At 41.4% G+C, this 27,717-nt stretch overlaps 1 protein-coding gene across 2 annotated transcripts in view; it reads right to left on the minus strand.

Annotated features, from left to right (window-relative positions):
- Window positions 1–1,761: 1,761 nt before the first annotated feature.
- The window catches only part of LOC121161121 (2,4-dienoyl-CoA reductase [(3E)-enoyl-CoA-producing], mitochondrial), a 39,190-nt gene continuing 13,234 nt past the window's right edge, over window positions 1,762–27,717 (minus strand). The window contains exons 3-11 of one of the 2 annotated variants that reach the window (XR_005884633.1): window positions 27,577–27,634; window positions 27,356–27,442; window positions 26,086–26,233; window positions 11,503–11,602; window positions 8,455–8,527; window positions 3,094–3,240; window positions 2,630–2,692; window positions 2,404–2,526; window positions 1,762–2,317 (exon numbers count right to left, since the gene is read on the minus strand). Coding sequence is in view for 1 of the 2 variants with exons in the window: in XM_040987403.1 (XP_040843337.1) it covers window positions 2,467–2,526; window positions 2,630–2,692; window positions 3,094–3,240; window positions 8,455–8,527; window positions 11,503–11,602; window positions 26,086–26,233; window positions 27,356–27,442; window positions 27,577–27,634 (736 nt within the window). In the remaining variant the exon portion in view is untranslated. Of the gene's footprint in view, window positions 2,318–2,402; window positions 2,527–2,629; window positions 2,693–3,093; window positions 3,241–8,454; window positions 8,528–11,502; window positions 11,603–26,085; window positions 26,234–27,355; window positions 27,443–27,576; window positions 27,635–27,717 lie in introns of those variants that run through there. The other variant, XM_040987403.1, reaches the window with a different exon arrangement.

A 27,717-nucleotide genomic window follows, 5' to 3' on the forward strand; every position in this document is an offset into this window, starting at 1 on the left:
GTGGAAGAAAGAAATACTGGCTTTGACACCTACTACAGAGCAAAGTGACTATAATCAATAATGATTAGCAATGCCTTTAAAGACAAGAGGATACATTTCAAATGTCTCAGTGCAAAACATAAAGTCAATTATATGATCAGCATGCTAATTCACTTGATTTTATCACTCCATACTGAATGCAGAAATGGAAACATTATACTGAACCCCATAAATACACATAATTAAAATCTGTCAACAATAATAATACTAAAATTTTTTAAATGCACTTGCCAAAGGAGCACTGGAACATAACTTTGAATAAAATTTAATTAAAAATAATAAAAATAACCTAATTCTGAGTAAAGAATATATAGTATAGTATAGTATAGTATAGTATAGTATAGTATAGTATAGTATAGTATAATACCTATTAGTCATGGAATACTAACCATCAGATAGGTGTTAAAAAGGGATCTGATTCATGACACAGCAGCCAAGATGTCCTAAAAAAGGATCAAAAATCTTGGGAAACGAAAAAATTTACTAAGGCATAAATATGTTAAAAAGAAAAAAAAAGCAAATAATGCAAAATAGAGGCACAGCTATCATGGTAGAATTCATGGAGAAGTGTTCCCTGTGTCCAAGTATGTTTGCAGAGAAGCAGCAGGCAGACGACGGGTATGCAAATGGAATGAAGGCGCTAAACCATCACGCAGGGAAGAAACTCAACAGTTTCTACAATTGGGGCAATAATCAAGAAATAGCAAAATAAAGATGTTGCATTTATAAGCTGGGGGCATCTTCCAGAAACACAAGCAAAAACATTCAAGAGTTGAAGATAGAAACTAGTTGGGGAACAAACTACAGCAAATTTCTTAAGAAAACAAAAACAAATTCATTTAATTTTCTTTGCTAGGCAAATTTACAGAGAGAAGGACATGAGAGAGGCCTTCCATCTGCTGGTTCACTCCCCAAATGACTGCAATGGCCAGAGCTGGACAAGTTAAGAGCCAGGACCACCTTCTGGGTTTCTCTCAGGGTACAGGGCCCCAAAGGCTTGAGCCATCTTCCATTGCTTTCCCAGTCCATAAGCAGGAAACTGCTGGGGTCCGTGCAATGGATGTGGGGGACACAAAGGTGTGAAGAGCATTGTTCCATTGAGGCAGGGTCGCAAGGAACTTCCCGCTGTATCGCAGGGCTCTGTGGATGTCTCTACAGCCACCTGAATGCAGCTCCACCTCCCTTTGCATGGACACCGGACCACCCTGCAGAAGAACTCTAATCCAGCCAGGCATTGTTTGCTACTGTGGAGTTGGCCTTTTACTCAGTGTGAGCTTGGAGCTTAATGTCAATAATAACATCTTGCAAAAGGGCCCTTTATTATTTATACTGTCTTGGCTGTCTGGTGCCAGAAGTGGAGGATTAGCTTACTATGCCCCAGTGCCAGCCCCTGTGGTAAACTCTTTTTATAAATGGTATGCACTTGTACTATACAATTCAAAAGTTCAAAATAAAAATTTAACCAAAAAAAAACACTATATGCACATGCAAACTACCCTCACAGAAAATAACTAAGTTTAAAAAATAAACACTAATTTTTAAAAAATGTACTTTAAAAACTATTTTGTATTCTCTTATTTTCTTATCATGACAAAAATGAAAGAGTAGAAACAGACAAGGTGCACCTTTCATTCATGTTTTTATATTTTCTTAAAGGAGTTATTTTTATTTGAAAGGTAGAGTTACAGAAAGAAGATGAGACAGAGAGAGAGAGATCTTCCACCTGTTAGTTCACTCCCCAAGTGAACCGATGCTGATCTGATGCCTGGAGCCAGGAGCTTCATTCAGGTCTCTCAGTTGATGCAGGAGCCCAAGGGCTTCATCCGCTGATGCTTTTCCAGGCCACAAGCAGGGAGCTCAATTGGAAATGGAGCAGCTGGAACCTGAATTGGCTGCCATATGGGATGCCAGCCTCACAGGTCAAGGATTACCTTGCTACACCACTGAACAAGGCCACGTTTCTACATTTTAAAACAGCATTTAATGTTACTTATTGGAAAATTATTTTATTTGTTATTTTGTTTACCAGAAATAAAGTGACTCTTACTTATTTTTTATTCATCAAAAAGACAGAGTGACACAGAGAAGGGGAGAGGAACAGAGAGCTAGATCTTCCATCCACTGGTTATCTCCACAAATAAACCCCCGCCAGCCAGGTTGGCTCAGGCTGAAGGCAGGAGAACCTGAGCCCCATCAGTGTCTCCACTTGGTGGCAGAGACCCAAGCAGTTCAGTCGTCCTAAGTTTTTACAACTTGAAGAAAAAATATCCTATCATACCTTTGATATACACTAGCTATCACTGGTCTGTGTCATAATACACACTCAATGAATGTTAATTAACAATTTATTAGACTTGATGAGATTACAGTCGGTTTGCACTCTATTGTCTGACTTTAGTGTCACCACGATGAAGGCATGTAGTCACCTCAGGAGCCTTTTGTCTTCCTGATAAGTCCTTCTATCGTGTCCCATTGTTCCTTGGTAACCTGACACAGAAAACAGATGTAAATTTAATATGACTCCCACATGGTTTTGACGCTTAGTATCCTAGCTGCTAATGATGTCTGATACACAGAAAAATGGCATTACCTTCCTCAGACTGTTGAATTCACCTGATATGAACACTTCCTCTCCACCATCAAATCTGATGACCTGAAAAAAAATATTGAAAACCCTGATATGAAATTCATTTTTAAAAGATTCTGAACCAATAGCCATTTCCACATTCTAACTGGATGCAATGTCCTCTTGGCACATTCAATCAAATCCCGAATGCTAAAAATAAAACTGATGACGAAACCTAAATTGATTTATTCCATCCAGAATATTCTATCTAGTCATAAAGATCTTAAAGACATTCCTATCAGGATAACTCGCACCTAACGAAATTACTTTTATTATAAATATATTTCTTGCTGACTTTATCATTAATAGCTAAGTAAATGTTTTAAATCATCATGACACTCAGCATTGGTAACACAGATTTCACAATGAGTCAGCCTTCTCAATCTCAGACCCCTCCCCACCGAAAACAGAGATACAATAATGCTTACTGCTCCATTAATCCAAGAAGCATAATCACTACAAAGGAAAACAGCGAGATTTGCCAGTTCTTCTGCAGTCCCTAGCCGACCACAGGGAATTCTGTCAATCATTTCTCTCTCAAATGCTCCAGTTGGGTCCATACGGCTAAAGGCACCCTGAATTGGAGGGGGGGGGGGGAAAGAAGCAATTTTTAAAAATTCAACCCATTTCTTCCTTAGGAAACAAATCTGAATAAAATATAATTATACGATGGTAGCCTCTTCACCTGAAAAGTAATAAAATTCCCCAAAATTTCATATTCAAGCAGTTCAAAGGAAGTCATTTTATCTAATTAAACCCAAAAAATCCACTAGAAATATAACATTTTACTTTAATTATCCTCCTTGTGAAATAAATATATCTCTCTTAGTGCCTCACAAAATGGTCACAAGGACTAGCAGAAATGTATATAAAAGTATTCAAAAATATAAGGGTCCCCAAAAAGGCCACTGAAGATAAATATTATGACACGATAATGCATGGACTCCACACCTTTTTTGCATCAGAATAAATTCATCTTTTTAATTCCATCTTTCCACACTTTTTTTTAGATTTGTTCATTTGAAAGAATTACAGGGGGAGAGAAAGAGAAGGAAGAAGGGAGATAGGGAGGGGGGAGAGAGAGACAGAGATGGAAAGAGAGAGATCTTCCATCTGCTGGCTCACTCCCCAGATGTCAGCAATAGCCAGAGCTGGGCTGATCCAAAGCTAGGAGCCAGGAGCTTCTTTTGGATCTTCCACGTGGAGGCCTAAGGGGCTGAACTACGTTTTGCTGCTTTCCTAGATGTATTAGCAGGGAGCTGGGTTAGAAATGATGCAGCCAGGATTCAAACTGCTGTCCACGTGGGGTGCCAGCACAGCAGGCAGTAGCTTTATGCACTATGTCACACACATCAGCCCCATCACAAACTATTTGAGATATTTAATATGCAGATGCTCATATCACTGACGAGCACAGACATAAAATTCTACAAAACACTAGCCAACAGAACCCAACAATATATCAAACAGATCATTCACCCAGACCAGGTAGGATTTATCCCTGGCATGCAGAGATGGTTTAACATACGCAAGTCTATAAATGTGATGCATCACACCAAGAAACTGAAGACCATAAAAAACCATATGATCCAACACCACTTGATGCTAAAAGCTCTAAGCAAGATAAGCACAGAAGGAACATACTACAACATAATCAAATCAACTTATGAAAAAAGCTGATGCCGGCATCCTGCTGAATTGAGAAAGACTGGAAGCTTTCCCACTAAGATCTGGAGCTAGACAAGAATGTTCACTACTGCATCTGCTCTTTAGCATACTACTGTCTTCACTAACAGCTATGAGGCAAGAAAAAGAAATTAAAGGAATTTAAATTGGGAAAGACAAAGTCAAACATCTCTGTTTGCAGACAACATGATTCTATACATAAGAGAATCAAAAGACTCAATAAAGAGGCTTTTAGAACTTATGAGAGAGTTTGGTAAGGTGGCAAGGTACAAAATAAATGAACATAAATCAATGGCCCTAGTATATAACAAACTACTCCAGGACTGAAAAAGAACTAGTTCGTACTGCCCCTTTCAAAATAGCACAGAAGACAACTAAATACCTTGAAATTAACCTAACTAAAGACATGAAACATTTCTATAAGGAAAACTACAAAGCATTCAAAAAACAAATAGAAGAAAACTTTTAAAAATGGAGAAGTATACCATGTTCCTGCATAGGCAGAGTCAACATAATAAAAATGTCCATATTACCAAGAACAATACACAGATTCAATAAGATCCCAATGAAAATCCCAAGAATATACCTCCCAGAGTTTAAAAAAAAAAAAGATACAAAAATCCAGCTGGAAATGTAAGAGACCACGAATTGCCAAAACTATCTCGAAGAATAAGAATCTAGCTGGAGGGATCACAATTCCCAATCTTAGGACATACTGTAGGGTAGTAGTAATCAAAACAGCCTGGCAGTGGTATGGAAACAGGAAGAGCAATGAAGCAGAAGAGAAACATCAGAACAGAGCCCACACACGTACAGTCACCTAATCTTTGACAAGAGAACAGAAAACAACCCGGGGAATAAAGTTGGTCTCTTGGATAGCAGCATGCAGAAGTATGAAACAAGACATCACCTTTCACCGCACACACACACACACACACACAAATCTAAATGGATAAAGGATCTAAACATCACCCAAAAACCACCATCTAGTAGAAGAAGAAAACATAAGAAATACTCTCCAAGATACAGACATAGGCAAAGACTTTCTAGAAAAAGCATCAAAAGCACAGGTAGTCCATACCAAAATAAACAGGACTATATCAAACTTAGAAGCTTCTGTACAGCAAAGGAAACAATCAACAAAGTAAAAAAGCAGCTAACAGAGTAAGAGAAAATCTTTGCACACTACAAAATAGTGAGCTAATATTCAGAATACACATAGAACTCCAGAAATACAATAATAACAAACAAACCAGTTAACAAATTGGCAAAGGAGATGAGCAGACGCTTTTCAAAGGAACAAATCCAAATGGCTAACAGCATATGTAAAAATGCTTAAGCTCCCTAGCAGTAAGGGAAATTCAAATAAAAGCCACACAGAGGTTTGTTCTACTTAACCGCAGTGAGAAGCCCACATGCAGAAAACCATCAACCTAAAACAACACCTGCTGGTGAGGATGTTGGGCAAAAGGTACACTATCCACTGCTAGTAGGACGGTAGACTTGTGTAGCCACCATGGAAGGTGGTACTTGGGCAACTGACAATTCACCTACTATATAATCCAGCAATCCCACCCCTAAGAATATATCCAAAAGAACTAACATATACATATGAGAAAGCAACCTGCACCTCTTATTCATTGCAGCACAATCAGCAACTGCAAAGCCATGGAAACAATGCAGATGCCCATTGAAGGAGGACTGGGGAAGGAAACTCCGATACATCCACTCTCTGAAATACTACTAGCTATTAAGAAAAATGAAATTTTATCATTTGCAACCAAATGGTCCCAACTGCAGACCATTATACTCATTGAAATGAGCTAATCCCAAAAGGACACGTGTCATATGTTTGCTCTAAAAATAAAGCAATCTTCATAAACAATACAAACAAAAATAACAGTAAACAAACATACACTTATAATCTCACAAACAAAGGATGTGATGGAAAGCAGAGTACCAGAAATCAAAGAAAATCGACAGAATGCATCTCTATTACTGAATAAAAGTAGACCCCCAATGAAACCTGTAAATGTACCTAGACAACAAAATATGAAACCTTCTACCACTGCCTGTAACAACAGTGTCACGATGCACATAGAGAGCAGAAAGTTAAGAGTCAAGACTCCACCTGATAGACTCTACAAAACACAGGAGACAATGGCTGGGGGGTGGAGAGAAGAGGATGAAAGGGGTGGCAGCTGAAGGAAGTCCTATGCCTACAAAATTGGAAAATAAAAACTAAGAACCAAAAAATTATTTTAGGGGTCTGGTGCAATGGCTCAATTGGCTAATCCTCGCCTTCAAGCACAGGGATGCCATATAGATGCCACTTGTATTCCAGTTCCTCCACTTCGCTTCCACTCCTGGCTTGTGGCCTGGGAAAGCAGTCAAGCACGGCCCAAAGCCTTAGGACCCCTCATCCACATGGTAGGTCCAGGAGAAGTTCCTGGCTCCTGGCTTCAGATCAGCTCAGCTCCAGACATTGTGGCCACTTGGGGAGTGATCCAGTAGATGGAAGATCTTTTTCTCAGTCTCTCCTTCTCTCTGTAAATCTGCCTTTCCAATAAAAACAAATCTTTCTTAAAAAATCATTTTATTTCTTTAAAAGAGAGATAAGCATTCTTTCCATTTTTTAGTAATCAAACTGCTTGATAAAACTGATAAATGTCTATTTCCATGTTAGTATTTAATACTCAAGAACTACCTATCACCCAACTATTCCTTAGTAAAAGTTACAAATCTGACTGGATTTTCAAAGCTATATCCTGGTTGCATCTAAATTTTTTATTTATATGGAAAAAAAAGAAGTGTGAGAATTAAGTTATTTTCAATCATATGAGGGAATAAAGAACTAAAGAGAATTTGAGCAACATCTGCAACAAAATTACTGATAATTATGAGTTACAGTGAATGTCTGTGGGGATTATTAATTTTAGGTGAAATGAATGCCATTGGAAAGATTTTAATCAGAGAGATGTAGGAGTTAGATGACATGCATAATTGACTGAGAGTGAAAGGCAAAGACATGAGTCAAAGAAAATGCTACTTATGGCAAGACCAAACCCATATGGTAAATTTCCAGAGCACCTCTTAAATTAAAAATACAGTTAACAGTTTCATCACTTTAAAAAAGAATGCTGGGCTGGGCCCAGCGTGTTGGCCTAGCTGATAAAGTCCTTGCCTTCAACGCACTAGGATCCCATACGACCGCCAGTTCTAATCCCAGCAGCCACGCTTCCCACCCAGCTCTCTGCTTGAGAAAGCAGTTGAGCACAGCCCAAAGCCTTGAGACCCTGTGCCCACGTGGGAGACCTAGAAGAGCTCCGGGATCCTGACTTTTGTGGCCACTTTGAGAGTGAATCATCAGACAGAAGATCTTCCTCTCTGTCTCTCCTCCTATCTGTCTATCTGACTTTCCAATAAAAATAAATTAAAAACAAATGCCGGGGCAGGTGTTTACTGCAGAGGTTCGGACACCACCTGGGATGCCTGCATCATGTATCATAGAGTCCAGGTTTAAGTCCTGGTTCAGCTGTTGATCCCAGCTTCCTGCTACTGTACACACCAGGGAGCAGCAGATCACAGCTCAAGTACTTGAGTCCCTGCCACCTTTATGCAAGACTCAAAATGACATTCCAGCTGCTGGCTTCAGCCTCGCACAGCACCAGCTGTTGTGGGCCTTAGAGGAGTGAACCAGCAGATGGAAGCTGTCTCGCACTCTCTTCCTGTCTCTATCTGATTCTACCTTCCAAAGAATATTAAAAATTAAATAAGGATGTCAAAGAGATTTTAAAATATCAAACTTTAAAAATACAGTATAATAACAGACTGAGAGTGACAAAGCAAATCAGAAAAAAAAATGATAGCAAAGGGAAAAAAAAAAAGATCCTGGAAGTTTAAGACAAAGAAATAGAAGTTATCAAGAAGTTACACAGCTGTTATGTTTTGCTCACCTCCCATACTGGGTGATGGCACAAACTTCTTCCTACATTCATGCTTTCAGATCCAGGCACCCCAAAAGTTGTTCACAAAATAATCAGAATAAACCTGTCACTTCCTAATTCTTTAATCATTCACAAGTTAAGCAAAGCAAAACTTACTTTGGTTTTTATAGGCCCCGGCTGAATCACATTGAATCGCATTCCATATCTACCCCATTCAGCTGCAAGAGACCTACAAATTACAATGACAAGGTTAAATTTAAAATATTATACCACGTGCAGAAAACACAAATCAACAAGACACACTGCATGCTTACTACACACCAGGGTTCATAATCCCAACAGACAGAGCCTGCTATCGCTCTATGTAGCAGAAGCAGTAACTGAGACAAGCAGAATGCAAATTCTTTTCTCTGGGTCAAGCTAATAACTTATGGAACCCAAATGGTCTAGTATAAAAGTCTGCCCTCAACCCCGCTGTTGTAGAATCTCCCATTGCTGTTTTCATGCCCTTAAACAGTAGGCTGCACTACCTACCCTTTACAATCAAAACAAGATTATTACATGTTATATTATATGTTTTTAGCGTAAGTATTCATTACTCACATCAAGACATGAGAGTTTAATGCCCTTTCCCCACATTTTCTGGAAGTTAATCTTGCATTTATAAACTTCATTGTTATTTTGCTTATAGCCCTGTTACTTGGATTACAATCTCTGCAATACCAAAAATCATTTAATTGAATAAGAGATAGGTGACAAAAATTTAAGATATTCGCCATATCCATGTTTAACTAAGCTTTCACACTACTGTGGAACTGCATTTAAAATCGGAAACTATAAGAAACAGGAAACTAACAGAGTCTTTCTAAAGGTTCTGAGGCAAAGAGTAACACAAACAGCAAACAAAGAATGCTGCAGCTACTGGTTTCCAAAGCCTGCTTGGTAGGTCTAGCTTCGCTTCACTCTTCTATACCTTCAGAATTTATAATAGTATGTAGGGTTGTGTGCAAATGAGGGTATTTCAAAATGATTATGAAAAGGGAATTAAAACATGTTTATTCTGGTGCATAAAACAAAATTCATGCATATTTTTCCAATGTTTTTATTACTTAAGGCAATACAGTCCTTCCCTCTCTCCATTTCCTCCCTCCCCATTTCCACTCCCAGTCTTTTATAGTTCCTTAGTAGCAGTAGCAGTAGCTATAAGATTAACTTTCTGATATTTATTAAAACAAGAAAAACTATATGCTTTTCATAAAATTTTTGCACCAAAATAAACATCCATTTCCCATAGTCATATCATTAATTTAGTTTTTTTAAATGTGTTAAGGTAGCGTCAAAGAATAGATATAATGCAAAGAAGGAAGGCAGGCAGAAAGACGGAATACAAATTGAAAAGCAAATAAAAAGCAAACACAAAGATAGGAATAAGGAAGCTAATATCTAAATGGATTTTTAAATTCAATGTAACTGCCAGAGGCAGATCACAAATTACTATCTACTGTTTCCATGATCCTATGCAAAAAAGTTAAGCCTAATTCGTTACACAACTTACAGAGCTCACATGGAAAAAGCAAACTGAGTGTTCAGGAAAGGCACATTTTCTTTTTCTAATAGAAAGGCCAGAAAATCACGTCTTCTGGAAGACTGATAAAAGGGAAATTCAACACTGTAATAGTGTCCTTATGACACTGTATCCTTGCAATAGATGAAATTGAATGTGTTATATGAAAGCACAGATACCTATTAATAGAGTGCCCCCATAACAACTCAAAGGCCAATTCAGCTAAACCAATTCCAGTCCTACAGGACAGGCAGCTCAGGATGCCAGGGAGGCTTGCGCCTCACTTAATCCATGAATACATATTAGAAAAATGGACTGACTCTATTATCTTTTTCACAAGCAAATCACCTTCTCCAAGCTATGCATTTTTAAAACAGATTTGTTTATTCATTCATTTATTTGACAGGCAGGATATGAGAGAAACTGGGAGAAACAGAGAGAGATGGAGGAGAGGAAAGAAGGAGGGAGAAGCTGCAAAAAAGGACGAAGAAGGTGAGTTACAGACAGGGGACAGAAACAGAAATCGTCCATGTGTTTACTCCCTATCTACCTACAACAGCCAAGTATGCCAGGTCAGTGCCAGGAGTCTGGAACTCCATTCAGGCATTCAACATGAGGGGCAGGAACCCAAGCACATGGACCATATCTGTTGTTTCCCAGAGTAGCAATCAACAGGAAGCTGGTTCAGAAGTGAAGGAGCTGAGAGTTGCATCTCAAGCAGCTGTTTAACCCACTGCACCCACAACATCTGACCCGAGAATGATGCTTTGGATGAGGCCTGTGACGATATCCTGGGGCGTGTACTTGTAGCACACCTACTCCAAACTGCCAAAGAAGCAGTAACTTCATGTCTAACAGGATTACTGAAGTGAGCCCAGTCTATATCATCCTGTGACACACTAAGCAACCTAGGACGGATATGTTCCTGGTGGAAAATGCATCCCTATCTCTGCTTGGGAGGCAGGCCAGATAAATTTGTTCCACTCTAACATGACCGATAAGCTCCCAATAAGCAACTCTATATTCTGAGTAACTACTGTAATATGATAAGGAATTCACTTCACAGGTTAGTGGTGCAAGTTAAAATGCTAAGCACAGGGCTAAAAGGCAGGCCATTTAATTCTAATATTTTGTAATTTTTATTTACTGGATGATCAGAAAGAACACTCAGCCACTTACAAAATGCCCAGAACAGTTGGGGTTAGGTCAGGGTCAAATCCAGGAGCCAGCAGCCCAATCCATGTCATCCACATGGATGAGTCCTCACAGGTCTGCACTGGCAGGAAAGCAGAAGTACCAGAACAGGAAATGCAGCCCAGCTACTCCGAAGTGGGACACAGCTGTGTGAGCCACCAAGCAAGACATCTGCTCCCGAGTTTAAAGTTTTGAAGTTGTTCCGTAAGAGTAATTGTGTTTAACGGGTTCGGAAGCCACATATGATGATCTGATAGTGCCAATTACAGAGCATTCCCATCACTGGCCAAAGTTCCTTTGGACCATACTGCATCCAACAAACAGGTGAATGCAAAGCACCCTCTTTTATTTTGCTCTAGTTAGAGATCAAAAGGCTGGAAATTAGTTGCACGAGTGATCAGAGAACATTATTGACCCTCAGCTATGGAATTAATAAGAGTACTCACTTGCTCATGGCTTCCACGCCTGCTTTGGAAGAAGCACTTGGCACCACAAAACCTGATCCACTCTCAGCATAGATGGTTGTGATACTAAGAAATGCTGCTCCTGACATTCAAAAGGACAGCACTGGTGAACAACATAACAATTCACATCAGGAAAACATGATTTATAAACATGATTATAACAGGGGGATCTCATGCAAAAGGGTGTAACAAAAACTACGCCTCACTAGTTCTAAACTACTGAGAGTAATGAACAGCAATGACTACATCCTGCTACTGCTCTTGCAGCCACTTCAGAGGGGCTAATCTGTGCGTACACGGAATTTTATGCCTGGTGAATCCATACAGAGGCCCAAGTCTCAGAGTCATTGACTGCAAGACCGTGAGTAATCAGCCAATCAGGACTCCTATGAAACAAGAACCACTTATGTGGGAGCAAATCGTAACCAAAAGTGGTAGGGTCTTCTGCCTCCAGCCTTGACAGACTCACTCTTCCGCTGTAAATGTCAAGAAAGTTGTCCTTTCCATGTGTACATCAGGTAGGGAAGGACAGGGATTTCTGAGAGGACAATGAACTAAAATGAGTCCCAAGAACATCCCCCCACTGCCAGCTTATTGCCTAAGATTTCTCTGTCTTGGGCCCGGCGCGGTGGCGCAAGTGGTTAAAGGTCCTCGCCTTGCACGCCCGGGATCCCATATGGGCGCCGGTTCTATCCCAGCAGCCCCGCGTCCCTTCCAGCTCCCTGCCTGTGGCCTGGGAAAGCAGTCCAGGACGGCCCAAAGCTTTGGGACCCTGCACCCGCGTGGGAGACCTGGAAGAGGCTCCTGGCTTCGGATCGGCATAGTATCAGCCCGTTGCGCTCACTTGGGGAGTGAATCATCGGACGGAAGATCTTCCTCTCTGTCTCTCCTCTCTGTATATCCGCCTTTCCAATGAAAAAATAATAAAAATAAATCTTTAAAAAAAAAAGATTTCTCTGTCTCTCACTTTTCAGATAAAGTGAAATTAAATAAATGAATTGTGTTATTAGTATCCATCAAAAATAAATTGTACAAAGCTATACATGTATAGTAATTGACAGTGCCTGGAATGCAGCAGGCTCAAAATAAATTAACTACAAAACTATACACTTAACAGAGTAAAGGTTTTTCTTTTTATTGGAAAATCAGATTTACAGAGAGAAAGAGCTTCCTCCATCCACTGGTTCACTCCCCAAATGGTCACAATGACTGGAGCTGAGCAGATCTGAAGGCAGGAGCCAGGGGCCTTTAGTAATCCTTTACTGCTTTCCCAAACCACAACAGTTAGATGGAAAGTGGAGCAGCTGGGATTAGAATCAGCGCCCAAGTGGGATCCCAGCAGATGCAAAGCAAGGACTTAACCACTAGGCCATTGCACTGGGGCCCAACAGAGTAGTCTCTAGCCTCTGAGAAAATCAGTGACTTTCTACTTATTTAATCACAACACTAAATAAAAACATGCTTTAATATTTTGAAAAGCTTCAAAAAGCTATTTATATATTTTTTAGTACAACGTACTTTAAGAAACTTAAATTTGAAGGAAAAAAGTTTGGAGATCATTGAGATAAGGTTTTTTTTTTTCCTCTTCTCTACATATTTAGTTTCTCTTTCCCTCAGCATTTTCCAGGGTAGAAATAAAATTCAGCACATCCTGGGGAACACGGGGGTGGGAGAGGGGGCAGGAGTACCATTTTGAGGATATGAGAAATAAGAACAATTATGTTAGTCATTCTGGTAACTGCTTGCCATAGCAAACTCAGCCTCTCAAATATCTGAAAATTACTTTGCTTCTAAAATGTTACACAGTTAAAAGAGAGAGAGAGAAAGAGAGAGAGATGTAGAACACCAGTGGGCTCTAGGGCAGTATACTGACAACAGATGCCAAGTGCACAATATAAAAACGACCTTAAAAGTGAATTACTTACACAAAGCAAATGCAGCAATACACAGCACACTATCTTCCAATTAAGATTTAACAGATAGGTTTTTTCCCCCAAGGTTGAGAGAAAAGGAGCCGGACCATTATAATATACTTTAGAAGCCAAAATGAAAGCAGTTATTTCCTCTTGTTCTCTCTGCACATTTTATTTTCTCAATCTGGAAAATTCAGATGGCCCACTACTTAGAATAAAATGCTGCTGTTTTGTAGTTTTCTTAAATGTAAGCAGAAAATAAAAATTTATAATTGCACTGTTCCAATAGAACAAATGCTACACAGTGAAACAATTAGAAGCTGGCCTTCAAAAAAGGCAGGGGTGTGGAAAGTTCAAGCTAAAGAATCCCTGATTCCTAGGATTAGTCAGATATATTTTTCTGTATGTAGGAAGGCCAATTATTTCAATTAGAATAAACTGCCTATGGGAGAGGATTATAGATGGTAAATTTCTAGATGGTAAATAGATGTATTCAACCGAAATAAATCTATGTTTTTTAGCAAGGTCAAGAAAATGGAGACAAGGAACAATAAAATAAATATGTCACAAAAACAAACACACAAACATGTGAACATATTTGAGAACCTAGAAATGAAGCCATATACTTCAAGGCAATAGATTTTTGACAAAGGTGCCACGAACATACATTATAGAAACAAATAGTGCTGGGAAAACTGTACATTCACATGTAAAAGAATTAATTTAGACCCCTATCTTTTACCATATACAAAATTAACTCACAACAGATCACAGACTGCAATGTGAGACATGAAACTACAAAACAACTAGAAGAAAACATAGAGGAAACACTGCAAGACACTGGTCTGGGCAAGATTTTTTTTTATTATTATTACAAAGTCGGATATACAGAGGAGAAGAGACAAAGAGGAAGATCTTTCATCCGATGATTCACTCCCCAAGTGAGCCACTACAGCCGGTACTGTGCCGATCCAAAGCTGGGAACCAGGAACCTCCTCCAGGTCTCCCACATGGGTGCAGGAGCCCAAGGTCTTGGGCCATCCTCAACTGCTTTCCCAGGCCACATGCAGAGAGCTGGAAGGGAAGTGGAGCTGCCGGGATTAGAACCGGCGCCCATATAGGATCCCAGAGCGTTCAAGGCGAGGACTTTAGCCGCTAAGCTACACAGCTGGGCGCACAAGATATTTGAGATCACAAGAGCACACGACAGCCAAAGCAATCAAACACAAATAAGGTTGCATCAAACTAAGAAACTATTGACAGCAAAGGAAAGAATCAACAGGTCCAAAAGAGACCCTGAAAAGACAGGGAAAAAACACTGCAAAATTTCACAGGACTAGGGATTAATATCCAAAACATACAAGAAATTAAACTCAATAGTAATACTACTAACAATCGTAATCTGATATAGAAGGCCCAAATAATATAAATACATATGTCTCAAAAAGAAGATACATGAATGTCCAATAATCATATGAAAAAAGTTCAATATGGATTACTAATCATCAAAAATCAAAACAATAATGAGATCTCATGCCAGTTAAAGCAGTTACTGCCAAAAATGACAAAAGTTGGCAACCCAGCAAGGTGGTTTAACAGTCTAATTTTTTTTTTTTTTTTTTTTAAGATTTATTTTTATTATTTTTTAATTGGAAAGGCGGATATACAGAGAGGAGAGACAGAGAGGAAGATCTTCCGGCCGATGATTCACTCCCCAAGTGAGCGCAACGGGCCGATACTATGCCGATCTGAAGCCAGGAGGCTCTTCCGGGTCTCCCACGTGGGTGCAGGGTCCCAAAGCTTTGCGCTGTCCTCGACTGCCTTCCCAGGCCACAGGCAGGGAGCTGGAAGGGAAGCGGGGCTGCCGGGATTAGAACCGGCGCCCATATGGGATCCCGGGCATGCAAGGTGAGGACCTTTAACCACTTGCGCCACCGTGCCGGGCCCAACAGTCTAATTTTCAACCTGCAAGCACCAGCATCTAATATGGGCACTGATTCTTGTCCCAGCTGCTCCACTTGTGAAAGCAGCAAAGGATGGCTGTAGTCCTCGAGCCCCTGCAACCCTGTTGGAAACCCGGAAATGGCTCAAGGCTCGTGACTCCTGGCTCGGGACCCTATCAGCTCCAGCCATTGTGGCCATCTGGGGAGTGAACTAGCAGATGTAAGATCTCTTTTTCTTTCTCTCTCTAAATCTGCCCTTCAAAAAAAAAAAAAGAAAAGAAAAGAAAAAACATGTTGACAAAGATACCGAGAAAGGGGAATTCTTGCATGCTGTTGGTGGAATGTAAATCAACATAACCATTATGAGAAACAGTGTAGACACTGTCTCAAAAAACTAAAAAGACAACTATCAGATGATGCAGCAATCCTACTAGGTAACAAATGTATTTAAAGAAATGAAATTACTTTGCCAAAGAATTATCTTTACTCCCATCTTGACTGCAGCACTACTCTCTATGGACAGGCACGGGAACTGAGAATCATCAGCCATAAAAAAACAATAAAATCCTATCATCTATGGAAACATGGATGAGACTGAAGGACATGATGCTATCCACAAAGACAAGTGTGTATTCTCACTTACTTGTGAAAGCTAAAACAGCTGGATTAGTAGATGCTGTATTAGTAGAGAATAATGTTCACAAGAAGTTAGGAAGGCAGAAGAGACCGTGGGAGGCTAAATAATAGGTATCGAATCTTATAAGACATTAAGAATAAGTTCTAGTGTTCTCTAGCATGTAGGGTGACTATGGTTTAGAACAATTGCATTATTTCAAAATAACTAGAAAAGTGGAGTTTAAAGTTACCCAACAAAGAAGTGGTAATGATGCAGATTTAATAAAATTATGTCAAATTATCACATTATACCCTAAAATACGTAAATCACTGTGTGTCTACTACAGGACATTAAGCCAACACCTGCAGCATCAGTGCCCCATGCTGAAGCAACAGTTCCAGAATGCTCTGCTCTGGGTCCAGATCCCTGACAATGTACTTGGGAATTGACACGCACATGGAAAACCCGGATGGAGTTATGGGCTTTGGCTAGTGCTGGATATTGCAACCATCTGAGAAGTAAATCACTGGTGGAAGATCTCTTTCTCTCCCACTCTCCTTTCCTCCCTCTCCAACTCCCTCTTCCCCTCTCCTTTGTAAAGTCTGCCTTTCAAACAAATAAATTGAATAAATGTGTGACAACAACAGACAGACAGAAACTAACCCTAGACTCTTGGGCTCAAACAAAGTATCTTAAGTAGAAAACTCTTCAGCCTAAGAGGCTGAAGTAATAAACATGCCTGTATCGCTCCACTGGAATTCGCTGCATGCTGAATTCCCCAAGCTTGGTGCAATGTGGTTTTACCCTTCATTGCTATTGTTTCTGGATGCTTCCACTGTAATAGACCATAGCCATTAGTAATAATCTCAATAAAACTTAAAAAGTATGTCATCCATCCTTCATTATTTCAAAACTGAAAATACAGTACCAAAGAAATACTAAAAATCACATTAGTGGCGACTGGCACAATGGAGTAACAGGTAAATCCACTGTCTACAGCTCCGCATCCCAAAGGGCAGCAATTCACACCCTGGCTACTCCACTGCCAACCCAACTTCTTATTAATGTACCTGGAAAAGCAGCATAAAATGGCCCAAGGTCTTGGGCCCCTACCACCCACATGAGAAACCTGGGTAAAGCTCCTGACTCCTATCTTCAACTGACCAATACCAGCTCCAGCTGTTGCAACCACTTGAATGAAAAATCTCTGTCTCTCCCCATCTCTCTGACTTTCAAATAATAAATCTTTTATTAAAAAATCATATTACCAAGCCAGCACCATGGAGCAGCCAGCTAAGCTTCATCCTGTGGCACCAGCATCCCATGTAGACGGACATTGGTTCTAGTCCTGGTTGCTCCACTTCCCATCCAGCTCCCTGTTTATGGCCTGGGAAAGCAGTGGAGGACAGCCCAAAACCTTGGGACCCTGCACCGTGCTTCACATCAACTCAGCTTCAGCCATTCCAGCCATTTGGAGAGCAAACCAGCAGAAGCAAGATCTGTCTTTCCCTATCCCTCCATCTTTCTGTAACTGTCTTTCAAGCAAAAATGATTAATGAATAAACCATTAAAAAATTTAAAAATGGTATTAACTATCAAAAATGATAAAAATTTTGCAACATTGTATCTCAACTTCAGAAGAGAACTCTAAAGTTCTAAAATTCAATTTCAATGTATATTATGAAAATTAAAACAACCAAGGAACAACTTCGGTCCAGGGAGCAACAGAGGTGAAGAGTTTTCAAAAAATTCATGGACAAATGGAATTTTTAAAAAAATGTACATTTTGGTGCAAAACAATTTTGAAATCATACATATCTTTCCCATAATAGACATTTTCCATCAATGACATCTCTTCATACACTGATTCAGACGCTACTTCTACTTACCAGCTGTGGATCTGGGTGACCTGCTCTGAGCCCAAGATTACCTATAAAAGCAGGAATCTAGAAAATTTCATCCAAGTTTAGGGAATACATAACTGTGGCTGTTAATTCTATTCAGTAGTGTCCTAACCTTGTGCAAACATTTTCTTTTTTTTTTTTTTTTTTAAGATTTACTTTATTTTTATTTGAAAGACAGGATTACAGAGAAAGGGGAAGACAGAGAAAGAGAGAGAGATCTTCTATCTGCTGGTTCACTCCCCAAATGACAGCAATAACCAGAACTGGACTGATATGAAGCCAGGGACCAGGTATCGCTCCTTTGTCTCCTACATGGGTGCAAAGACCCAAAGATTTGGGCCATCCTTTGTTGCTTTCCCAGGCCATCAGCTAAATGGAAAGTGGAGTCAGTGGGTCTTGAACCAGCGCCCATACAGGATGCTGGCTCTGTAAACAGAGGGATTGTAAGCCTGCAATACCAGAGTATTACTTCCCAAAAGTTTCATTTTTTAAGATTTATTTATTTGAATGACAGAATTGTGGAAAGAGAAAAAGAGAAATAGGGAGACAGGAAAAGCGGTGATAGGAAGAGAGAGAATCTTTCATCCACTGGTTCATTCCTCAAATGGCTGCAGCAGTCATGTACCATGAAACCAGGAGCCAGGAGCTTTCTTCAAATTTCCCATGTGGTTGACAGAGGCCCAAGCACTTAAGCCATTTTCAGTTGCTTTCCAAGCTAACAGCAGAGTGCTGGATCAGAAGTAGAGTATCTGTGAAACAAACTGGTGCCAAAAAAGGATGGTGGTGTGACAGGTGGTAGCTGTACATGTTATACCACAATGCAGGTTCCAAAAAGTTCCATTACAAAACTAATGACATCCTGGTTTTTAGTCATCTGTAACCTTAATTGTTATCCAGCTTCTCTGACACTTTCATTGAAAATTGACTCTTGAGGCTCCCAGGCGGCAGGGCTCAGGCCAGGTGAGTCAGTTTGTCCCTGGACACAGCTTGGGTCTGGAGGCTCAAACACTCTGGCCTGCCATGTGCTCAAAGCCAGGTGGGTCAGCTTCTCTTGGAGGCAGGGTTTAGGACTGATGGCTTGAGCCCATTGGCCTGCCAGGTGTTCAGAGCCCGGGGTACTGGCTAGCAGGCCCAGGAGTGGGGGAGGCTCAGGTCATGCAGCAGTGGGATCTCGACGGGGGAATGCAAGGATTTTTAAGGTTCAGACCAAAGCACCAGCCCTTGGAGTTAGTATTGACCAATGCAGAATACCACTCACCAGTGTACACTAAAGCTAGGGCTGGGGCCTATCTGGCAGGTCTAGATCATAGTATTCACCAACAAAAGTCAAAACAGGAAATGGATAATGTTTGCCTGGGCCATGGCACCAAGCAGCACACAAGAGAACTGGGTCTGGGGGCAGATCTTGTGGGGGATGTGTGGGCCCAAACCTGTGAGCCGCAATTTTAACTGGTTCACTTGGAGCCGGGCGTGGTAACAGGCTGAGCTAGGCATGATCATGGAACCCCCTCCCAGCACTCATGCATACTGGGGTTGGGTACAAGTTGAGTTGGTCTAGGCTGCAGCACCCGCAGACACACCCAAGAATACAGTGTGGGGCAGGCCAGACAACAACATCCACCACTCATACACATGCAGGACTGAGGGCATAGCCTATGATCAGTAAGGGCCTAGCACCCATTGGCATGGGTGGGTGAGATCGGGGTCAGAGAATAGGTCTGATGGGGGAACTAGGGAAACTCTCCTGACTGGCCGTTGCTCCCTCTGGTGAGCATGTGATGCAGACCTGGGTGTTGGTCAGGCTCAACAGGGTAGTTCCACCCGTCCGCATGTGTGTGAGGTAGTTTTGGAAGGAGGTAAATTGGGCAGGGACAGACCAGTCTTAGCTCAATGGAAAATGCAGGAGCCAGGTTGGAATGCAAAGCGTGCTATCACACCTGTTGGTTTGCAGTCAGGGATATGAGCAGACTGGGCAGGGCCAGGCTGTTGCACTCCCCAGTGAGAGTTGAGACTGGGAGTGAGCCAGGTTAGGCCAGGCTGCAGCATCCGATGGCAAAGGTCAAGACAGGGCTGTGCAGATTTGGGTTACAGCAACCAATGGCATGCACAAGATCTGGAGCTGGGAACAGGCCTGGTAAGGAAGCTAAGGGGACACCCCGGCTAAGTTGTGGTTTCCACTGGTGCATGTAAGAGCCAGAATGGGGGTGTTGGTCTGGGCTGGACGTGGCTGGGCTGTGCCTCTGCATGGGTGTGGACACCCAAACTGGGCTATACTCCAGCATCCACTGGTGCTCGTGAGAGCCAGACTGGGGTAGGACAGGCTAGGCTAGGATTCCACGCCCACTAGGCCACATGAGAGCTGTGTCAGGGCATGGACTAGGTGTGGCTGGGTTATAACACGCAACAGTAAGAACCAGATTAGGTATGGTCCAGTTGGGCAAGGTTACTGTTCCTGCCAGGACAAAAAGTGCCTAAGTCAGGCTGGGCCAAGGACCCACCAGTGTACACAAGATCTGCCACCGAGAAAAGACGTAATAGAGGAGCTTGGGAACTTCTCTGTCGGGACACAGTCCCTGCAGGTGAGTTCAAGAACAAAAGCAAAGAGCAGTCCAGGTTATAGTACCTGCCAGCATATATGCAGCTCAGATATGGGGGCTCGGCCAGTTTGTAACAACCACTGAGAGATCTCAGAACCAGGATGGGGTACAGGACAGGCTGGATAAGGCCGCATCAACAGCCAGTTCACATTAGGGTCAGGACTGGGGGCTTACGGTACTAGGTTAGACGGCAGCTCCAGGCAGCGCAAGCTGAAATGAACACAGACCAGGCCTGGCTAGGCTATAGCACCCGCCAGCAAATACCAAGGTGAGATGGGCCATGACAGATTGGACTTCAGCACCCACCAGCACATGCAAGACTGACACGGGTGAGGAAGGTAATTCTAGTAGGAGAGTAGTGGGGACTCCACTGCTGGGCCACCACTCATGCCAGCGAATGTGAGAGCTGGAACTGGGGGCAGACCAGGCTGGGCAGAGTTACAATACCTATTGGCCTACATTTGAACTAGATCAGGGGGAGAACCAGGTTGAGCTAACCCATCATATCCACAGGGGCAGGCATGAACCAGAATAAGGGGAGGTGGGTTGGCCATTGCCACAGCATCAGTTGGCAAGTGCTGAAACTAGGTGCAAGTCCAAACTATCATCTGGATAGTGTAATACCTAGGGTAAGGAGTGGGAAGGTTGTGGGCTCCTCTCTGGTGGGCTGCAAATTCCACTGGTGAACATGAGAACCAGGACTAGGGGTGGGTCTGGCTGGACAGGCTGTGGCACCCATTGGCATGAACGTGGGCTGGAGGGTGAAGTCAGTTGCACTGAATTAGGCTTCAATGCCCAATGATATATAAAAGCTCCCTGCATGTGGCCTGGGAAAGCAGTGGAGGATGGCCCAAAGCCTTGGGACCCTGCACCCACGCAGGAAACCAGAAGAGGCTCTGGGCTCCTGGCTTTGGATTAGTGCAGCTCCAGCTGTTGCGACAGCTTGGGGAGTGAATAAATGGACGAAAGATCCTCCTCTCTGTTTCTCCTCCCTTCTATATACCTGACTTTCCAATAAAAATAAATCTTTTAAAAAAAGACAAAAATAGAAACATCAAGCTAAGAAGCTATACTGCACAACAAAACAAGTACTCAGCAAGGAGGCAGCCAAAGAAAGGGAGGAAATATTTGCAAACTGTATATATGACAAAGGATTAATATCCAGGATAAATAAAGAGCTCAAGAAAGTCAACAAGAGAAAAGCAGTCCAGTTAAGAAATGGATGAAGGATATACGAACATGCACTTTTCAAAGGATGAAATACAAATGGCCAACAGACACATGGAAAGACAGATCACTAGCCATCAGGTAAACACAAATAAAAACTACAATAAGTTCCACCTCACACAATTAGAATAGTTGCCAACCAGCTTCAAAAGCCCAGCAAATGCTGGCAAGCATGTGGACAGAGGTTCCCTAATCTACAGCTGATGGGGACATAAACCAGCACAGCCGCTATGGAACCAGCATGGAGAGTCAGCAGAAACAGGAAAACGCACAAACCACAGAACCTAGCGATTCTGCTGCCAGGAATTTACCCAAAGGAAACAAAATCAGCATGCTAAGGACATGTGCACCTCCATCTTTACAGCAGCTCAACTCATAACAGTTCAGATGCAGAATCAATCCAGATGTGCCTCAGCTGATCACTGCACAAAGAAACAGTGGTAGATATACCCACTGCAGTACCACTGCAATATAAAAATGACAATCTGCCTTTCACAATGAAATGGATGTACCTGGAGACCATTATGCTTAGTGAAATAGGTCAGTCCCCAAAAAGACCCTGTTTTGTGAGGACTAATGTATAAAGTACAAAGAAAATATAATGTACAGGAGTAAAACTGACATTTTGAGATTTGATTATTGTATATAGCCAGCAGATAGAAGATCTTTCTCTATGTCTCTTCTTGTCTCTGCAAAAATCTGACTTCTCAATAAAAATAAATAAGCCTTTTTAAAGATTTATTTTTATTATTTTTTTATTGGAAAGGCGGATATACAGAGAGGAGAGACAGAGAGGAAGATCTTCCGTCCGATGATTCACTCCCCAAGTGAGCGCAACGGGCCGATACTATGCCGATCTGAAGCCAGGAGCCTCTTCCGGGTCTCCCACGCGGGTGCAGGTTCCCAAAGCTTTGGGCCGTCCTCGACTGCTTTCCCAGGCCACAGGCAGGGAGCTGGAAGGGAAGCGGGGCTGCCAGGATTAGAACCGGCGCCCATATGGGATCCCGGGCGTGCAAGGCGAGGACCTTTAACCACTTGCGCCACCGCGCCGGGCCCAAGCCTTTTTAAAAATTAAAAATAAAAAAGGAAGAAGAGTGGTAGGGAAAGAGGGAGGTTGGAAAGTATTATTCTTTTTAAATTATACTTATGAATTTTGTTACCTTCAGAAAAATGTTAGGAAATAAAATAAACATGAAAAATGGAAAAAGTCTTTAGATGGACTCCAAATGCATTTTGAAAAGATAATCATGGTCTGTCACCATTTTTACTTGAATGCTAAATAAACTAAGATCCTGAATAACAACCAGATATGAAGATGTCATACTGTTAAATGTTTATACAAATGGTGGTGGCATAAAAGACCCCAGCTGAATTCAGGCTAAAGGGAACACACCCACTGGAAAAGACAGGACTGTGGCCAACACAGCACCTATCTCCACACAACCAGGCAGAGGACTGTGGAAGCAGCTGGAAAGAAACAAGTAGCATCTGCATAGAAACTGTCTTCAGGGGCCCCGCGTAGTAGCCTAGTGGCTAAAGTCCTCGCCTTGCACATGGCAGAATCCCATATGGGCGCCGGTTCATGTCCCCGTGGCCCCGCTTCCCATGCAGCTCTCTGCTTATGGCCTGGGAAGGCAGACAAGGACACCTGGCTTTGGATCAACTCAGCTGCAGCTTGGGAGTGAATCAGCGGATGGAAGAGCTTCCTCTCTCTCTTCCTCTCTGTAAGTTTCCAATAGAAATAAATAAATATATCTAAAAAAGAAAGAAACTGCCCTCTGATGCTTGGGTGACCCTTGAATTAAACAACCACAGGAAGGATGTGAAGAAGCAGCTCAAGGAAAAAAGTAGCAGATAGAAGCTAAAGCAGTGAGCCTTAACAAATGTCAGCAACATAAATCCACCCGTACAACAAGCCATAGCCAAGCAGGATTCAGCACAGGATGCAATGCTGATTGTTCAATACATAATATTAATAGCCTGCATTGATTCCAGCCCATGTAACCACTGTGTGATCTGATTTTAGTTCCTTTAAACTTAAATAATGCTCTACAGCTACATGTAAATGAGTTTCAGCTGCACAGCATGACTGCTAGTAATGGGAGAATTAATTAAGAAACTTTGCCACTAAATTCAATGTAATAGCTGGGTTAATTGAAAATATTGCCAGACTTTCTCTTTCTGTGTAATGGGAGTTAGCTAGCGTGACTAGAGAAATTCTTTACTATTCAAAACTAGATAAATATAGTTGGTGCTTGCAACAGACAGTCGACTCACAAAAGAGATGCTGAGTCCTTCCAAAGAAGAAGTACATTTCTGGATAGAACATGGCTAGAGTTACCAACATCTGGCCAAGAAAAGAAAGGAAGTGTGTTCAAAGTTTAACCTTGTACAAAGAAATGAAAATTTTAACTAACAAGTCAGAAAAAAAAACCAGCCTAAATATAACTATAGGACTTGGCAAGTTCAACCTATTCATGATTTCAGAGTCTCAGTAGGTTTCCACGCAAAAAAAATTATCAATACTAAAAGTTTTAAAAATGAAAAAGACATAGATGAGTCAGAATTTTTAAAAAGTATGAAGTTGGAGGACATACACTACTTCAAGCTAATGTCAAACTAATCAATATATAATATATAAGCCTACAATAAATACATACAAAGTTAAAGACAATTAATCCTAACTGCCAGATAACCTAGCACACTTCCGACCACAGATTGCACAGATCACTGCCAGCACTTGAGGAACCACTAACACCTGAGCTTCCTAACTATTGACCTAAAAACAGAACAGGCTATTTGCGCTAAACTCTTAACTCAGTGGCCCAACACTGTCAAGATGCAGTATCAATAACTGACAGAAATCTTCAAAGCCTAAAAGCTAGCTTTGATATTTCAAAAATTCTTCTCTAATATATTTTTAATGCAGGGCATAGAATTTTAATCCAACATGATGAGTAAAAATAGATCAAAGTCAATGTTCAAATGAAAGACAATGATGAGAACAGAGGAGAGTCGGACCAGAATGAAGGGGGCACTGAGACGGGCTAGGCAAGTACCGAAAGTGACAATGAAGCAGAGAAAGATGTGCTGAGACAGAGAAGAAACAGCCAGAAATGAAGAGCTGATAGAGGCAGAAACATAAAGAAACAGAGCCATGAGCAATGGGTGGGGAGAAGCAAAAGCACGATGGAGGCAGCCACCAAGAAAGAAAGGCTGAGGAGTTCTTCCGAAAGAAAGGCTGAGGAGGGGTCGGCATCCTGCCCCTCTTCGAGGAGTACATTTAACACCAAAAGAAAGAAGCCTGGTGCTTCTCAGTCATCCCTCTGTTTCCAAATCCCCTTTCAAGCTGTTGCAAGCCACACTGCCCAGAATTTAAACCTCCTCAGGCAATCAGGAGAGGGAGGTGGTTGGCTGACTCCAGGCCGAGTTCCCCCCTGCAAGCCCCAAAGGACATTCTCCCAGAAGCAGGAGGGTTCTTCTGTTCAGAAACCCCCACTCTCTGAGAAAATGCCCCCATCCTGCCAATCCCAACCCCCAACTGTTCAGACAATGCTCTCTGCCTCTGAGCTTCAGGCATGACCACAGGACCTGGTTCTCAAAAGCCACCATGGTCTGTTAAACAAATAGGCATACAGGTACTCACATAGGCATACGTTATACACGCATTCACTATTTGTATGAACTTTTATGAGGAAGGTATTCAAAGTGCTGACAAACCTGTTCTCCATTAACCTCCCTCATCGCTCTCACGATCCAAACGATACATTCCAGCCAAAGGCTCTTTCACCTCGCATGCACGGCCTGACTTTACCTTCTAATTGTCTCCCCTCTATCTCCCATGCCATCTATCCACAGGCCAAAAGAACCATCAAGCCCTCCTGAATGCGTCTCCTTCAATCATTTCATCCCATGTCTTTCAGAAGTCATCACAGACGCCCTCTTTTGGTAGCGGGAAATGCCCCAAGTACACTCAACCCATTCCCCAAAATCACTCCCTGTCCCTCTTCCTTGCACCTCAAACAACAGCAAATTTCTCACCACTCTCTGAACACTTCTGTCTTCCCTTTCAACATGTCACACATTCTCTGCTTCCTCCCCATCTTGACCTCTGGCAATTCAAACTACACCACACACCTCAATCTGAGCACCAACCCAGGGAGCCAATCATGCCTGTCTCTGCCAATACATTTTGAAACATGTTTATTATGGCTTGTGTCATAACAGAGGTGATTACTTAATGATCTTCGTTTTCCATTACACTGTGGCTTACACAAGTACAGGTCTCATTTACATTTTTAAGCATCCCAGGGCTTGACTTAGAAGCTATCCACAGCAGCTCAACAAATAAGCTAACAAACATACCTTTCTGTGCTTTAATTAGTTGTTTTCCAATCTCTAGCGTCACATAGGCTGTGCCATTCAGAACTATGTCATTGATCGTCTTCCAAGCATTAGGTGACAGTCTTTCAGAGGGAGAAATAAAATTTCCTGCTGCGTTGTTTATCACGACCTAACAGATGAACAGCAAAAGTTAGAGAGACTACTGGGGATGAAGTTGTGTATCTTCCCTCTAGAACTTCTATTTTAAAAAGATTTACTTATTTTTACTTCAAAGGCAGATTTACAAAAAGAGAGATCTTCTATCTGTTGGTTCACTCCCTCAGTGGCTGCAATTGCTGCAGTGGGGCTGATCTGAAGCTGGGAACCAGGAGCTTCTCCAGGTCTCTCACGTGGGTACAAGGGTACAAGGACTTGGGCCATCCTCACAGCCTTTCCAGCACCAAATGTCCCATTTCTGAGACTTATTAATACAAATAATACAATGAAACTGTAGTTCATAGTTACAATACTATGAGATTGGGTTCAGCTTTGTTATATGTCAGTGATTTTTATTATTTACCAAATGTCAAAATCCTAATTCTTGTATTTACATTAAGGTAAACGATATTAGAAAACAAATACAGATTAAGCATATTTACCATGTGACAATATTTCAAGGAATCTCAAATAATGCATTTTAATATCCAGTGCTATTGTAGTTGAACTGATCCAATGAAACCTGGTTACTGACCTGCTTCTTCACTATCAAAAACTAGTCTAATAATTCCACAGTAGATTCAATCATATTGGTTAGTCTAAAAATACCTCTAACATTAAAATGCATTTTCTTTTAGGATATTAGAAGAAATAACTTCTTTCCAACAAATGAGCCAAACAATAGCAAATACCCAGGCACTTAGGTCTTACAAAAAAATTCAGAATTTTTTATAATTCCCCTTGTCTATGTTGTAAGAGAGATAATCAAAATTATTAGTAAAATCAGAGCATACATCATCTAAATTAGATATTGTGCTCTTAGATAACTGCTCTTCTTATTTCATAATCTTACTAAATAAAGTGAAATCAACCTTGTTCTATAATTACTAATGCACACTTTAAGGATCCCTAAAAGGAAGTAGTGCAGTCCACCTAATTTGTTGCGTCCTTTAAATGGAACCAGCATTTTCCCAGACGTGGAAAATAGGCACTTCCCACCACAGCACTTGCTCACATCAATATTTGATGTGCTTTGTGCATTCTGAGGGCGTTATCAACATCAAGCGCCTCTTACTGTGGCATCCATTGTACTTACATCAGGAAGACCTGCTGCTTTGATCAGTTCTGACACTGCCTTCTGTACCATGTTAGGATCTCTCACATCACACTGAACTGGATGAACCTGAAAATAATGAAGCCAAAAATGAACTCTTCATTCTCCAGGCTTTCGAATGCAAAGCTATGAGGAAAATACTTAAATGTTGTAATCCCTAAATCTACATTTAGTGATTAAGTGACATTTTTTTTTTAACGTACCTTATTTCCAGTCTGAGATGAAATCTGTTCTGCAGAAGCTTTCAGAACATCAATATTCCTGGAAGTAAACAGAAAGTATTTTGCTTGAGTTCTGAAAAGACTTCATGTTAAAGTTTCTTTTTAATTCCTTTTTTAATTCCA

This window comes from Ochotona curzoniae, unplaced genomic scaffold (assembly GCF_017591425.1).
Source record: "Ochotona curzoniae isolate NIBS_2020 unplaced genomic scaffold, NIBS_Ocur_1.0 contig_4642, whole genome shotgun sequence".
Classification (NCBI taxonomy): domain Eukaryota; kingdom Metazoa; phylum Chordata; class Mammalia; order Lagomorpha; family Ochotonidae; genus Ochotona; species Ochotona curzoniae.